This window comes from Podarcis liolepis, assembly GCF_965112155.1.
Source record: "Podarcis liolepis genome assembly, chromosome: 5".
In the NCBI taxonomy this organism is placed as follows: Eukaryota; Metazoa; Chordata; class Lepidosauria; order Squamata; family Lacertidae; genus Podarcis; species Podarcis liolepis.
The window spans coordinates 26491814-26507992 of NC_139556.1; the positions used below are offsets into that span (position 1 = coordinate 26491814).

A 16179-nucleotide genomic window follows, 5' to 3' on the forward strand; every position below is an offset into this window, starting at 1 on the left:
CAGAAAGATAAATGTGAATATACGTTATCTGTATGTACTTTGATAAAACTAAACTATGTATGTGGTTTGTTTTATAAATGCTACAGAAAAAGGTTCAGCAGACAGGGGAATCCTAAGGTTTATGCACGTATGTAATGCACAACTTGAGGTAAGCGGTCTCACATGCTACAGGGGAGATGAAAGAACAAAACAGAGGAAGGGGTAACATTTTTAACAGCAGCCTGATGCTGTGTATGAAGTATAATTCTGCACTGAGATTCAACAGATTTTTCTTGTAGAATGGTGGAGGGAAACTTCTCACAAGGTATTTTGGACCCTCGTTTGAACACATGGGAGTGCACATTGTTGCAATTATGAATGGCCTGTTTTACTTTGATCAATCACTGGTTCTGTGTATTTTTAATGTCTGGGGCTCCACTTTTGGTGCATCTGAAAAGTTACCAGGAAAGACTGAAGTAAGGAAGCAATTGGAGTATTATTTTGTATAGTCGTACCTTGGATCCCGAACGCCTTGGTACTTGGATGTTTTGGCTTCTGAACGCCGCAAACCCGGAAGTGAGTGTTCCGGTTTGCGAATGTCCTTTGGAGCCTGAACATCTGATGGCACTTCCACAGCTTCTGATTGGCTGCAGGAGCTTCCTGAAGCCAATCAGAAGCCATGTTTTGGTTTCGAACGTTTTGGAAGTCAAATGGACTTCGTTTGACTTCCAAGGTACGACTGTACTTCAGTACAAATTACTTGTGCGACATGACCTTCAGCACTGATTATAAAGGCAAAGCATACAACCATGTGTGTGGATGTTTGATCACCAATATGCAATGGTTAACAAACAAATATATTACTAATGTTTACTAAAATAAGGTTATTTACTTAAAAATGATACATTGACATAAATTTGTGTACAGAACAAAGCAATTCATGGTAAACTTAAGGCACCTTTTAAATCAGATGCTGTACAAAAAGACACTTAGCCTGTTACAATTAAAAAACATTCTAAACTTGTGGTATATATATAACAAAATGAGTATAATCATACTGCTTCTTTCACCCTCTCCTTTTTATTTACATCTTCTATAGGTTAGCTACATTATTCTTTCTGTATACAATATAGTACATTTTTATATTGGGCATGGGGTAAGTCAGAGCACAAAACATGAATACAGTATGTGGGCATCTATATTGCATTCAGGGGTACTATACAACAAGGCAATTGTTCAATGAGATGATCATTTGCAGTATCATTAATTCCACAATTGATACAGGAAATAAGTCTTTCATTTTGGGCACAATCCACCAGAAATTTTAACACCAGTTTAGAATGAGTGGGAGTTGTGAAAGAACACTCCTGTTTACACAACAATCTCCCTTTTATTTTACTGAGGCTTGTAGTAGAGAAGGGTCTGGTGACCTGTCCCGTCTCTTTTTCTACAAACTTCTGCAATCCACCAAAATGGGTTTTGGAGACATGATATATGATGAATGACTAGGCCAACAATAGCTACCATCACAAGACGAGGCAAAAGGTACATAATTACTTAAAAGACCAGCCAAATCTGAGTCCTCTCACATTGAAACTGGGCAGAAGACTCAGTATTTAGCGTTAAAATAATAAGTTTTGTTCTAGTATTTCAGATCACACCTTGACGTCAGACAGCATTACTGCAGAGAAGGCAACCTACAAATTTGTAGTGTGTCAGCTTACTCTATTTAAACAGAGAAGTTGTAGTGCTCACAAATATATGGGGGAAACGGGTCTGTTTCCCATGCACTGGAAAGGTACAGATGCAATGACAGTAGTGTCATGAGGCCAATGACAAATAATGTTTAGAGCTGAGAAGAGTATCAGGGGAAAGCATTTATCAAAATAGACATGGGAAACCGATGCTGTTAGTGACACAAACAGGCGTTATGGGTTCATAAAGAAGCTGATTCTTGGAATATGAAGGTGTTACATCAAGCAACAGGTGACAGCAGCCACTCAGGAAATGTATTCATGGAGGTAGGCATTTTTATGGCATAAGAAGCAAATAGGTTTGGGTTTTTTATGGCACTAGTCAGAACTTATTGAAATGATGGCTTTTTGCTTTTTTAAAAAAGAAGTGTGATACTCAAAATATATACCAATTGTCTTGGCTGATTGTTATTAGATAATTACTAAGTTCTCTCAGGTGACAATGGTAAATGGGAGAAAAATATTTTGCGGAGCAGAAAACGCCACCCAATTCAATTACAATATTGGCTTTCAGGAATATTTTAGAAAACAAGGAAACGGAATTCCAAGGGGAGATTTCCATTCATTCTTGTTCCTCTAGTATTCCTTACTGCAAAATACATTCAGCATTTTGGTTAATTTCTTAACACTAACCAACCTTCCTCACAGGTTTAGATGGAGCTGCCCCTGCTGCTTTCAAATTCCCGAGGGTGGCACAGCTTTGCAAAATGCTGCAGCTTCCTTAAAAAAGAGGGAGAGTTGAAAAGTCTCCTTCATAATAAACAAGGGAGCAATCAAACCATTATACTTTTTCATTAATCTAACTATCATGATACTCTCAAAGCTTCAAGGTACACATTCGTTTGCAAGTGGGAAATTATTTCAAAAGCATACTTCCAAGGCACAAATGCACTGTTGATGAACTAGTGTGGATAGTACAAAATTAAAGAATTGACACACACACATACTAAGATAACATTAGCATGAAAAAGTCTGAAAGGAGTCTGTTGGCGTTATGATAAGGCAATAATGTTGAAAAACATACCAATTCTTTTGACAATGGTATAATTCAATTTTGCCACATTTAAGGTCACTTCTCACTCTTTGGCTGTGATGTCATGGACACTTGAAAATGCCTCTGTGAGTGGCCACATCCTTCATGTTGTATTGGCTCACCAGGTGAATCAGAAATATGTCATTTGTCTGCAAGCTGCCACCAGGAATATTTGGTGGTAGCCTGGAGATAAAACCACACTGCAGAAGCTCATATGTGAGGCTGTTTGGCCACCAAGTAGTAAGAAGGCGTCTACCACACATCAAGTGCAACCATATAGCAGAATTGCTACTTGCATCTACTCCCAATTGAAAATTAATTTACAATCATGAATTAGTCAAACATTTTTACAACTGCTGAATTAGTATGAGTGAAACAAATGACTTCCAAGCATAGCTTTGGTCAGATCAATAAGGTGATCCACAGAGGTGTTAAAGATGCCCTTAAAAAACAAACCCCCAAATTGGTGGGACATTCATACAGCTGGTAGAAGGGATCCAAAGAAACATGGACACAGAATGATTAGTACCATGAAGACAACGGAGTACAATTTCTCCCCTTGCTCTTATGTAAAATTGCCAAGGGGTGGAGGGCAAGAGATCAAAAATAAAATTTACTTTAGTAAATGAGATTTTGAATCTTACTTCCATGTGAACTCAAGAAGAAAAAATTAGCAAAGGTCACAGTTGAGCTAGCTAAAAGAATAAAAATTTTCATAAACATTATGTTAATGGTACTAAATTTTGGAAGGAAATTATTTCAAAACTTGTTTAACAATCTCAAGCCTTTTTGAGGCAAATTTCATTTCTACTAATTGCATAGCTGGAAGGAATGTGGCGCTTCCAATTAGAAAGTGAAATGCCAGACATCTGTTGCTTCTACTACAAAATGCAGTGTGTTCAGAAATAATGGGCTATTCCCTCTGCTCTAGCTAAAATGTCTCCTAAGAAAGTATCAGGGACATGAAATAGCCCATAGATATGTCTGGACTCTAGGAATAATGGACTAAATCCAAACCATGTTAGTTAAACTTAGGTTCCACTGAATTCAATGTGAAAAGTTAGTCATTACTAAGTTAGTTCTCATTGGGAGAAAATGTGGCTTAAGCGCAAATAACTTAATTTGGATGCAACCCAGTGGCTCTGAGATAGTATTGGCATTTGCTTTATTTTAGATTCTCAAGTCAATATTAAAATTAAATGTCAGCATATAATGCACCACTAAAAAAGCTACCCAACTTACATGGCACTTAAAACAAGAAAACAAATATTCCATTCTGGATGATGGAAAATATACACCTCACCAACTATTCTGACAAAACTCGTAAACATATATTTGTTAACATTGTATTTTAATATAGCCTACATCAGTTTTCAATCTGCACTCCCAGGAATCCTGGGGTTCCTCAAGAGATTACATCAGAGGTGCCTCAAGATGATCAGTAAAAGCAGACAGGCTTCCCAAGTGTCTACCACTACTGATCTTCCTCTGCTATTCAGAGCCATAGTGGATAGCTGAAAGTGTCCTAGAGTATATACTCGGCTTACGAGAATGTAATATTGAGACCAAACAGGCCCAGCAAGCGGACTGAGTGTACCTACAAACAATTCTTGAATCTTCAAAATACTCTGTGACTAACAGCAATCCATGCAGAAGTTCTTAAACATGTCAGTTAACGGTGGAAAGCGTTCCCTGAAAGCAGTAGTTTAGTGTAATAATTTGATTTATGGCAAATATTTACCAGCTACCTGTGCAAAACAAAACAAAAAGACATTTTAGAACGTCAGCCCAATTGCTTTCCTGGTACTGGACGGAAAAGAAATGACACACCTTTGCTCAAGATCCGTGGCACAATATTGTCTGTGACTTGCTGCATTCAAAATAAATTAATTCATAGCTTATGTATCCCGTGAACAGTTCAGCTGATACTAATACTTTAAAGGCATCACTAAAAAAGCAATGATTTAAGGAAATGTTAAATAAGATTTGTACATCTATAAATTAAAAAGAATACTGCAATCCTTTGCCTGACCATTTACTGTTTGCAACCTATAGAACAAAATTTTAACACATCCTCACATTTATTTGAATTCACTCTAATATTGCATTAAGGGTCTTAATGAATGCCTCTAAAAGGGAAATTTTTATATCTTTGTAGTATCATGCACTTACTTTGACAGACTATCCAACATTTCTGCAAGTCACATTCACCTTGAATATGATTATTAAGTTTCATTATTTTCAGATGTGAGTATGTTATGTTTACACATATACAAAAGAGCAGGTATGTAGCAAATAAAAGTACACTGAACACTATATAAATAACTTCCCTTTTTTAAAGCTAGCTAAGATACAGTTTACAGTACAAGATTACAGGCACTTAAATTATCGGAGACGTTTAACTGTTCCATGTTGTGTGCTCAGTCTTTGGGGAATTCATAGCACTGGGAGTATGAATTGTATTCTGGTCTGTTCTTCACATCACACTTGATGGTGACTTACTGCATAGGTTTATAGTAGCCGTTTTGGTTTTTGGTCATGAAACGTATATAATTTTTCCATGCAGCACAGAGGAAGGCAGAAATTGATTTTCTTTGAAATCCAAATAGGTTCCATATGCTGAGCCAAGGCATTGCAAAAGAAAATAGTAGTTTTGCATGAAATTAAATGGCTTCTTAGGTACTCCAAATGGCATCAGAAAAATCCTGGCACGCCCACACAAAACCATAAAAGGCATAAGGAATTTTCAAATTATTTATACCCCAGACTGCAGGCTAATCCACCAAGACTTGATAAGGTATCATCAGGTAGGCAAAAAGCTTATTCCCCCCACCTCCGCTGTTTAATTCATTTAACTTACGGCTTTCACAGAAAGCACTATCATCTGAATATGAAATTCAGAACTCAATGAGTTTTAGGGGAGTTTGAAAGTGTGAAGAAAATCTCAACGCAGCTCAAAACAAAAACAAAAAAAGTAAAATGAGGCTATCCACATGTATACCATATAGTGTACGTGGATACCATTTTCTACAAAGTACTGAAAGATTTAATATTAGCAGCCTGTAAAAGTGGTGAGGAAGGGGGCTGAAAATCAGACCCAGCCCCATCCCACCAGACCCTATACTTGCTTGAGTGAAGAGGCATAGCAGTCCAATGGCATTTCTTGGTCAAATCTTAACATCTTGAGATTCTACCATCTTGCCAAGTGTCTTCTTAATCCTCAAAGCTGTAAGTCTAGAAGCAGGATTGTGGGCCCAGCATTCACACATTAATTTCAATATTGCTCTTAAACACTGAAAATAGAAAAAGGAATTCTTGCATGAACAATTATGTATTTAACAGGATTTGTACACTGCTATACTAACAACTGTTGGTTCGTTTTTCTAAACCACTTATAGGCTTTTATAATTAAATCAAAGCTTTTAAGCGGCTTACAAAAATGAACCAACAAGTGAACTGCAACAGAAATAAAGTCAAATGTTAAAAACAATGACTTTAAAAATGCAAAAGATAACTAATACCATCAATTTAAAAAAGATACATAATCAAATACAGTTATGTTTTTAAAAACATGTCAAATTTACATTTCTGGGAAGGTTTGCCGAAACAAAAAAGTTTTCTGCAGGCACCAAAAACAATATAGTGAAGATGTCTGCCTAATATCAAATACAAGTGAAATACTGTTGCTGTTTGGAGTTAATTATTGTTAATGTGCACAGCAGATAAGTAAACCCTTTCTAATAAGAGAAGAATAAAATGTTGGTAGTGTTCATGCATCATGATAAATAATAGTAAAAAGTTTTACTGATAAAAGTGTGAAGACTTGGGGGGGGGGAATTCCAATCAGCAAACAATGAAAACTTCTAAGTTAATGTTTCCCTTCAAATCTAAAATTTATTTCCGTAAGTGGGGCAAAAAGAACTGTCAACTAGATTCTCCTTCTTTCAGCATGCTTACCTCATCACTATTCCATCTATTAGATACTATAGGGCGCAGGTGCTTAACACATACGACCTCTCTCATGTCCTCGTATGAAGGATCATTCGGCACCATGTCATAATAGGGTAGTTGGTACTCTTCAACAATACCTGCAAATAAATGATATAAATTTAAGTATGCAATTCAAAATTATCCCGTGTGCTGCAGACAAGACTAATATACCAAACCTGCTTCTGATTTTAGGCCATTACCAGACTTAAGAGAGGCTCTTATTTTTGCATTTCAAAAGGAAATATTCCCCCCTACTTGCAAGCAGTTTGGGTGGGGGGGCATACACAGAGGCTGAGACACCTGCACATTCAAGGGAATAGGGAACAGCAAAGAAAGGAGAAATTAAAAGAGAACATTCATGCTGATCTCAACAGATGCTACACTTGACAGAATGGGCAAAATAGAGAGACAGGTTGCTTTGTCACAAAACCATATTGCCTTCCCCATTACCCATGCTACACTCCAAGCCCCACGCAAGTTGGGTTGGTAGAAAAAGGGAACGCTGGGAGTAGCAGTACTTAATGTACAGAGCAACACTAACTTTATAAATAATCAGAGTCACCGATTTCAATTTCTGGAGGCCTTGTTGCTGGCAAGAGATTGTGTGTGCAGCACATACACTTAGCAGTCAAGGGATTGCCTGGCACATCCCTTGATTGTTAAGACAGGAGGTGGGGAGTGCTAGGGGATTCATGGTGAAAAGGAAGAGTTGGGGTTAGAGGCTTTAAGACAGCTCCAGAGCTGCTATTCACTCAAAAGGAGGCACAGGGATTTCTTACAGCCTTTTACAAGTCCCCCTCCGATCTCAGAGACTTAAAAGGGAAGAACAAAGAGACCTGGAAAAGGCTTTGTGAATCTTCTCTTGCTTTCCCTCTTAAGTCCCTGCGATTTAAGTGTAAGGGATTTTGACAACTATTAAAATTGGCCCATGATGCAGATCCTGGTAAGGATTTGGCCCATGAAGCAAAAAAAGGTTCCCCACTCCTGACTTAGGACATACGCATTATCATATTTTAAGACTAGATGTAGGCTTTACCTCCTGTGACACAACGCCGAGCCATTTCCCAAATGATCAAGCCAAAACTGTAGATGTCAGCCATAATGTATGGCTGGAAATGATTTTTATTCAGACTTTCATCTAGGACCTCTGGAGCCATGTAACGCTTTGTTCCCACTCTGGTATTCAAAGGGACATCAACTTCATTTGTATCACTGCATTAACAGAAAATGTTGTATGGTTGAAATCATGTAAAACTAGCATGCAACAAGAAGTAGCAGCTACAGTAATGAAGCTTTTTCCTTCAGTTGTTAAACTAGTGGTTTTTTTAAACAGTGTAACACAGCCTTGATACTAAGCCCCTAGAAAATATCAGCTTGCAAAAATGCTCGTTTTATGAGCAATAAGCAGACTAATAAAAAAAAAAGGTGCCAGCTAGAAGGGTCCATGAGGCCCACAAGCATTCCTAGCAAAGGAAGCAGGTGGCAGTTGCAGAAAGGCTGATTTGGCTAGCGGAGTGCTTTGCCAGCCAGTTTGGCTTCCGTAGTGTCCACAGAGGAAGGGATGCCACGTACTCTGCAGGCAGCATAGAAGCTGACTGGGCTGGTGAGAAAAGTGCTGTGTTGCTGCTTCAACAGCCCCAAACCTGGGTGGAATTCCATGCACTCACTTCCTGGCTGCCAATGGCTACCAGATAGATGACTGACACACAGAATAGATGCTTTTTGGTGGTGGCCCCGCAGTTGCGGAACTCAATACACTGGTACCTCTACTTACGTTCACCTCCAGTTACGTATCCTTCGGGATACATACATGGCAAAACCGGAAGTATTTTTCTGGGTTTCGCTGCACGCACATGCGCAGAAGTGCTAAACCACGTCGTGCGCATGCGCAGAAGCGGCACCTCTGATAGCTAATTCCTCGGGATCTGATCAGAGCTCTGGAACGGATCCTGTTCACAACCAGAGGTACCACTGTACTACGTGATAGCAGCAAATCCCATCCACCAATACTTTCAAATGGGCCTTTAAGACCCACCTCTTTGCTATGATCTTCAGTGGCTAATTGTAAGATGAGCCATAGAATTGGTGATATGGTCTTTTTTTGGTACGCTTGAGTTACACTGGGTTATTCGTCGTTTTTGTGATGGCTCTGAACAGTATTACTAGGAAGATATTTTAAATCATTTATTGAATTATATTTTATTGGTTATTTTTGGATGTGTACCTTGCAAGCTGTCTTGTTCAGAAAATATCTTAAGTAGTAGGTTATAAATCTGCTAAATAAAGACTAGCATAACCAACCTGCCTGCTAATGTGAAGATCACAGGAGTAAGGAGTCTTTTAAACAGCCTGCATGGAGAATTTTTATGAAGTAAACTATTTGTAGATGAATGCATATTGGATGCAATTTATAGCTGTCAGTTCAATTTGTTTCAAACTGAGCATTAAAGGGAGTGAAGTGTCTGAAACTGCCACGGAAGAATAGAATGCTGAACAGTAACAACATTTGTCTCCCTCTTCTTTGAAAGAAGGGTAATTTATTTTTGTGTGCGTGACATTCCGAGATCTCTAGTCCAAGAACATTTTGTGGCTATACCTTGTCTCAATTATTCTTTCCCAAGTCCACTTTTGCAAAGAAAATATTTATTCTTTCGGGAACATTCCTGTTATGCACAAAGATTCTGCAGTTGTGAACCAGCCAAATGAATCCATCACACTTTTCAGATTTGTGCACAGAGACCTCCATGAGTTTACAAAGGAAAGGATTGGATTACCTACCTATTGAATTTGACAGCTAGGCCCAAATCAGCAATACAGCAAGTCCCATTTCTCTTTATCAAGATATTTTTACTTTTCAGGTCTCTGTGTGCAATAGCAGGCTTGCCTTGCGTTCCATATATCTCTGTGTGCAAATGGCACAGGCCACAAGCAGCAGAGTAAGCCAGTTTGAGCAGAGATCTGTTGTCCAGAGTGGTACACTTCAGGAAGTCATACAATGACCCATTTTCATGGTAATCAGTAATCAAGTAGAGTTGGGTCCAGGAGCCTGTGCCTTTAATATCTGCTGCTATAAAACCTGTGGAAGTTAGAAACATAGTTAGTGCTGAATGTTCCCACAAATAGTGAAATTAACACTGTGCCAGGGATGAATATTGAGCAGACGTTTCTGTGACGTTTCTGTGGGGCTTTTTCCACCATTCCAACCCATTTAAACATCTAACTCCCTGGCAACAAAACACAAGCCTAAAAGACTTGTGGTCTTTTAGGAAGAGAATTAAGACCTCTCAATCTGCCAGGTGTTTTTTTTTAATACAGTCTGACTTTGAAGAGGCAATTTCATAATCTGCTGTTGATTTGTTTTTATTGTTTGATAATGCTTTTAGCATTTGTTCTGTTGCTTTATGTTTTCAATTACTAGGGCTCCAGCTTAGTCAGGAAAGTAGGGTATACATTTGAAAAATAAATAAATTACACATACTACAAATCTCAGATTCCTAACTTAGCAGTAGTTCCGCTGTTTTGAAGTGGAAGTGACTGGAAAATACTACAGAGTTCAGTTTCCACAAAAAACAACCCTGAAAACACCCATCGTCATCCCTTTCAATTTAACAGGATTTCTACTTTGCAGATGAACTACATTATTAACAGATTTTAGCAGGTTTTGTCTTCTTCTCAGAATGACACTACATCTTGATCCAAAAACAGTTTTCAATACTTACCGAGTATATTTTCATGGCGCATGAGAACTGTCTGGTAAATCTCAGTTTCTCGAAACCAGCTGGCTTCTTCAGTGGTGAAAAATACTTTCACTGCCACTTTTTCACCCCGCCATTTACCCATCCAGACTTCACCATATCGCCCTTTTCCAACTTGCCGCACCATTTGAATTTGTTTGGCTATTGTCCGCTGGACCTGAAGAAGAAATCTGAAATCACTGAGTGATTCTACGGATGCTGACCAAGTGCTTGGAAGCTCTTATTCGGACATTGCTTTTTCACAGAAAATAGTGGATACTCAAACAATTCATTAAAAAGGAGCTGTTAAGTTAAACAAAAATCTGCCACTAATTTAACAAGCTAAATCATAACCAGATCAAGAAATGAATTCTTTCTTATTGTTGCTTATGGAACCAATCCACATATTTGAAATATTTGGTCTTGGGTCAACACAACATGAAATGAATTTCACTGGAACTATGAGAAGACTCGGTGTGCAGAAAAACCCTGTTCTGGCATAAACATGTCTTCAACAATCTAATGTTTATTTTTTAACCTAAGATCAAACTGTGTGAGGTTTTTTGTTTGGGTTGTTTTTTTTTACCCCATAAAGAACTGGTTTACCCACTTGGCCAGAACCTGTATTCTAATAACTTGGCTCCAGGAACCCTGCTTAGGATGAGTGAGGGACAGGAGACATCCACACTCACCTCGTTTCCATCTATAATTGTTCCAGTCAGTGTCATATGTGCTTCCCACACCCTGAGTACTTTGCCCTACTTATTTAAGGACCATTGCTGAGGCAGTCCCCAAGACTACCCATCTGACTGTGACAAACTTCTTTCACCGATTCCCCATAATCAGGGGCTGAAATCTCTGCCCTCCGGGAGCTGACTGGACAAGCTATTTCCACCTCTGCTCCCCTTTTCACCAAACCGGGGGAAAAATAAAGCCCTTCTCTGTATAAAGATGTCAGCTGCTCCTTCCTGAAAGGAGGCATTGACCTCCCATGATGTTTTGCACATGCTTGTAGTTTAGGACCTACCTGAATTTTCCAAATGTACAGGAAAAACTAGCAGAAACTATTATTTAACTTTATAAACCTGTCTCTCTTGAATACTTTCTCTGCATATCCCAAATGGTTTGACGATCTACTTTGACTGGTGAATCAGTTTCCCAGAAACCTTCCCCCTTTGGGGAACTACACTGTGGGATTAAGCAGAAAGCAGGACAGACTAGCTGAAGACTTGCCCAGAAGGGACTGAGGAGATAGTGCAGGCTCCTTTCTCCCACCCAGGGAGTCCATCTTCCACCTAATGTGGCTTCAACCTAGGGGACTGAAAGATCTGGGGTCAGGGTCCACCTCTCCCTTATAGGTTCTTCAGATTTATTTCTAAACAAACAAACTGTGTATTTAAATTTCCACACACACCCCTCAAATAAAACTGCCTTCCCAATAAGTTGTGTGTCTTTTTTTAAAAAAACAACACTAGCATGCTTGGAGACTAGTAGTGCCAGGCAAGCATGGAGGAGGGGAAGTACCATCCTCTGAAGACAGCATAGAAATTCAGCAGGCGCAGAGAAGAAAGACTGCACAATCTATCCCACCTTGCCAGCCTCCTCACTCAGCTTCAAAAAACTCCAGGCAAGTTGTTAACTACATGACTGCTGTAAAATAAAGAACTCTCAGCTGAAGAAGCACAGGTAAACCACTGGCTTACCAACAGAGGAAGTCCTGAACCACTGCCAGAGCTCTGTGATTGGTCAATAAGATCCTTAAGTGACTCGCCAGACGGAATAAAGGCTTCACCCTGCTCCAGGTCACGATTATAACATCCTCTCTTTGCTACCCACTTGCAATAATGCCTGGGGGGAAAAACACATCTTGATATAACATGGTGTTATTTTAAGTAACTATGCATACAGTGCCATAATTCCAAAAACATTTCGCACTGACGGGTTTTTTTATCAATTTTTGCATCAGTGAGCAAATGTTGTCTATATAGTTTCATTTCTTGGTTTTCAATTTTGCCTGACAAATGCAAACAGCACACGGAAGTGAATACCTGAACTGAGGGGCCAATGTCATTTGAATTTGTGGTCTCCTTTATTATTATTGGCTCTGGATATTAAACCCACATATCAAATTGTTGGATCTCCCAGTTTTGTTCACTGCATGCTAAGCAGAGTGGGAAGAAGAGCACAAGTTCAAGGTCCCCTTCTGATTTTACTGTGTACAGAGTTAAACTCAGATCAAACTGAACAATTCATAGCTAAATTAGGACGGTGGCACCCTAATCCTGAATATGTGTGACAATGAATAAGCTTGTGGTGCCACTGTAGCCTTTCTGCAATGCTGGCACTGAGGCAACGTTTCATGACTGGTGGGTGGGTGGGTTGCATAGCTGCTGCTATAATCCATTCTAAGCTCTCAAGTGCTGATGCAGCAAGTGACTGAGCCAGATTGCAACTTTGCTTTAAAAAACAAAACCAAGATGAGTTACAAATGGCAAGTTTCAAAGGTAAGACACTAAATATGATACAAAAATAGTATCATGCTAAGAGTTGCCTAATTATAGGGTTTTAAAATGCCAATGTCACATACTGCTCAGATTGCTATCTTTACTCTGTATTAGGCCAATAGGGCAATCCTCTATATGTCTACTAAAAAGTAGGTCCCAATGGGGCTTTATCTCAATTATGCGTGTATAGGATTGTAGTCTAAGGATAAGTTCACAGAGTCCTCTGGTGCATGCACAGGATGGAGCACAATACCGAGTCTCCTCTGCTTTCCCCATTCTCCCGCCTTGCATATGGTACATCAGATCAAAGAATCATAGAACTGTAGAGTTGGAAGAGACACCAAGGATCATCTAGTCCAGTCCCCTGGTATGTATGTATGTGATATGGTATGTATGCAAACACAACCATAAATAGACTGACTGCCATAGAAAAGGGTATACCCCAGATCACATGCAGTGCTCTAAATCAGTCTTCCCCATCTTGGTGACATCCAGATGTTTCGAATCATTAACTATGTTAGCAAGGGCTGATGGGAGCTATAGTCCAAAAGTACCTAGAGGGTGCTAGATGCAGAGTGGGGACAAGGCCATATGCTTGAAACACACCCCTATATTCCAGTATATGTAGAGGGCACACAATAGTGAGCTGTCTGTGTCAAGTTTCACGTCAGATTGGTTTCCATACATATGACTATTTTCACAGTGATGCAAATCAAACTGTGTTTGATTCTAGAATACCTCCAGACATTCTTAGTGATCTAACTAGTTAGCAACAAATCTGCAATACGCTATGCATGAAAAATAGGATATCACCCAACAAGATTTTTACCTGTAGCAGAAACAGCTAAATAAGATGATCATAACTATTATACAGACTGCCATAGAAATAAATGCAGCCATCCAACGTATGCTGCCATCAAAGATGCCACCTAAATAAAGGAACAAACTATTAATATAATTAAAATGAAAGGTAAATTTATCTCTCAGAAATATGAGACAAACTTAGGGAATATTGGAAAGCTATCCATCCCCACACTGCCCGTTGCAACTCTTACATAGCTACATATACAGCAATTGTGTGGAAGGCCTCCTTTTAATCAGTAGGCATGCGGGATCCCCAAGGATAGGGCTCCTGTACTCGTGTGCTAGAAACGTGAGTCAGATTTTGTTAATTCTGTGAACATCAAGTCATACGAAGTGCTTTTCTGGTTCTATATTACAAAACTCCCCATTTTTATTTTTAAGAATTCACTCATTCTTTTTAATCAAATGCAGTAAGACTTCAGTGCGTGATTTACAGGACATTTTCCACTACCACTCCTCTGACAATCCAGCTTGGTTTAGCTTCCTCTGATGAAACACAATAACTATTGAAAAACAAGTTAGAGAAGCAAGGAGGGGGGGAGTTAAGGTACAGGTTATGCTTACTACTGTCTTATTACTGCACCAGGAAATAAATACACGCTTTTCGGGGGTGTGAATTAAAGCAAAGTTGAGACTGGTGAAAAATCAGGAAAGCGGTGGGGAGACTGCTGAAGGCAGCAACGCTGATGACTGTGATGATAATGATCACGATAATTAACATTACCACTTTCAAGTGGTCAAAGCACTTCCCATGCATTATCTAAAATCCTTACAACAAACTTGTAAGTCAAGTTAGTACTATTAATTTCCATGTTGCAGATGGGAGGGAAGATACCAAGAGTGAGTTGCTTGCCTAAGGCCACCTAGTGAGTTCATGACAGAGCTGAAATTTGAACCAGGGACTTCCTCATTCACAAATGAGCCCGAACAATGGCAATAGCTTGGGGGCAGGTCCTCACGCACATCCATAAAAATGCTTTCCAAGCAGCAAGCAGCATCCTAAATTTTTAATGATCCTCTGGAGCCCCTTGAGAGGGCTGGATAGTTTTTTGGGTAGCCTAATGAGAATAGCGGTAGTGATCTCTTGACTGGCAACATGTCAGTTCGCCTGTCAAGATGCTATAATCACTTTAAGGTCTCCAAGCTCCTCAATCTTGGTTGGGGTGATGAACAAATATGATAGTCAATGCAAAGTATCAGCATGGGCAGAACAGCAAACACAGCTAATTTGGTTCTATCGCATCCAAAGGAAGAAAAGGCAACTTGGTCTGTACTGAGATCCTCATATGAAATGACTTGTATATTTAGTTGTAATAAATATAGTACATAAAATGACAGAGGGCTGATTCTAGAATCAGCAGTGTGACTGGCATTTATTCTATGGGGCTCCAAAGGGTTCCTTTCTGCCATCCCCTTTAACATCTACATCAGGAGTGGGAGGGAGAATTTACCCCAAGGGTAGCACTCCCTCATAACTAGTCTTCTGTCTGCCTGAGGCTATGCAGCTGGTAGTTGGAGAGAGGGATTTATTGGCTGTGACACCATCTTTGGAATTCACCCAGTATCTATTCCAACATCTTTTTGGTGCCAAGCAAAGATAGTTCTATTTCCCCAGACTTTTTATCTCCCATTATGTTTATGCTGAAATAAACCAACTTTTTGATGCTATATGCTGCTTTGGGTTTAGCTGCTGCAGTCAAGGGGACTAGTGGGAAGGGTTTGTGACAGAAATCCTAGTGCCCATGCAAAAACCTGGTTCACATCCCTAAGGATCCTGCCTGTGAAATATTTATTCATTTTCTCCCATTTATGGTCCACATTTTTTTCTGCTGCAGAACCCAAGGTTGTGTGACATGCATGTATTTCCCAGGTGGACACTCATCCAGGCACTAACCAGATCCAGCCTGATCATCTTCAGCAGGTGGTGGTCTCACATACCTTCAAACCATACTCTGGAAATACTAGGAAGCACCATACCTGGACTTATGGGAGGAGGTAATGTGGGCTGCAAATCTCGATTGCAGAAATCTGTCCGACAGCATTCAATTGTCCGTCGTGGTTGTGCTTTTGGAGAGTCCTATAGAGAAAAAGAAATGATGCATATTTTGTCACAAGTATTCTCTGAACAACCCTCTATAGCTACATAAGTTACAACAAAGGGAAAGATTAAAGCTATGTAGATTTTTGCTAAGTAGATTGCTGTAAAGATTTTAAGACAAAGTATTAATGTTCGAAACGATAAAATTGGCAAAGAAATAAATCTCCCAATTTTAGGCTTTTGGAGCAAATTACTTGCATGAACAGCAAATGTTGGAATTAAG

The 16179-nt window shown here is 39.3% G+C and overlaps 1 protein-coding gene across 1 annotated transcript in view; it reads right to left on the reverse strand.

The window, feature by feature from the left end:
- Nucleotides 1–848: 848 nt before the first annotated feature.
- Nucleotides 849–16179, reverse strand: part of BMPR1A (bone morphogenetic protein receptor type 1A) — a 57791-nt gene continuing 42460 nt past the window's right edge. The window contains exons 6-13 of the mRNA XM_083502691.1: nucleotides 15836–15935; nucleotides 13824–13923; nucleotides 12194–12338; nucleotides 10476–10668; nucleotides 9535–9832; nucleotides 7793–7968; nucleotides 6724–6854; nucleotides 849–6059 (exon numbers count right to left, since the gene is read on the reverse strand). Of these exons, the coding sequence (XP_083358817.1) occupies nucleotides 5934–6059; nucleotides 6724–6854; nucleotides 7793–7968; nucleotides 9535–9832; nucleotides 10476–10668; nucleotides 12194–12338; nucleotides 13824–13923; nucleotides 15836–15935 (1269 nt within the window). The 3' untranslated portion in view covers nucleotides 849–5933. The remainder of the gene's footprint in view (nucleotides 6060–6723; nucleotides 6855–7792; nucleotides 7969–9534; nucleotides 9833–10475; nucleotides 10669–12193; nucleotides 12339–13823; nucleotides 13924–15835; nucleotides 15936–16179) is intronic.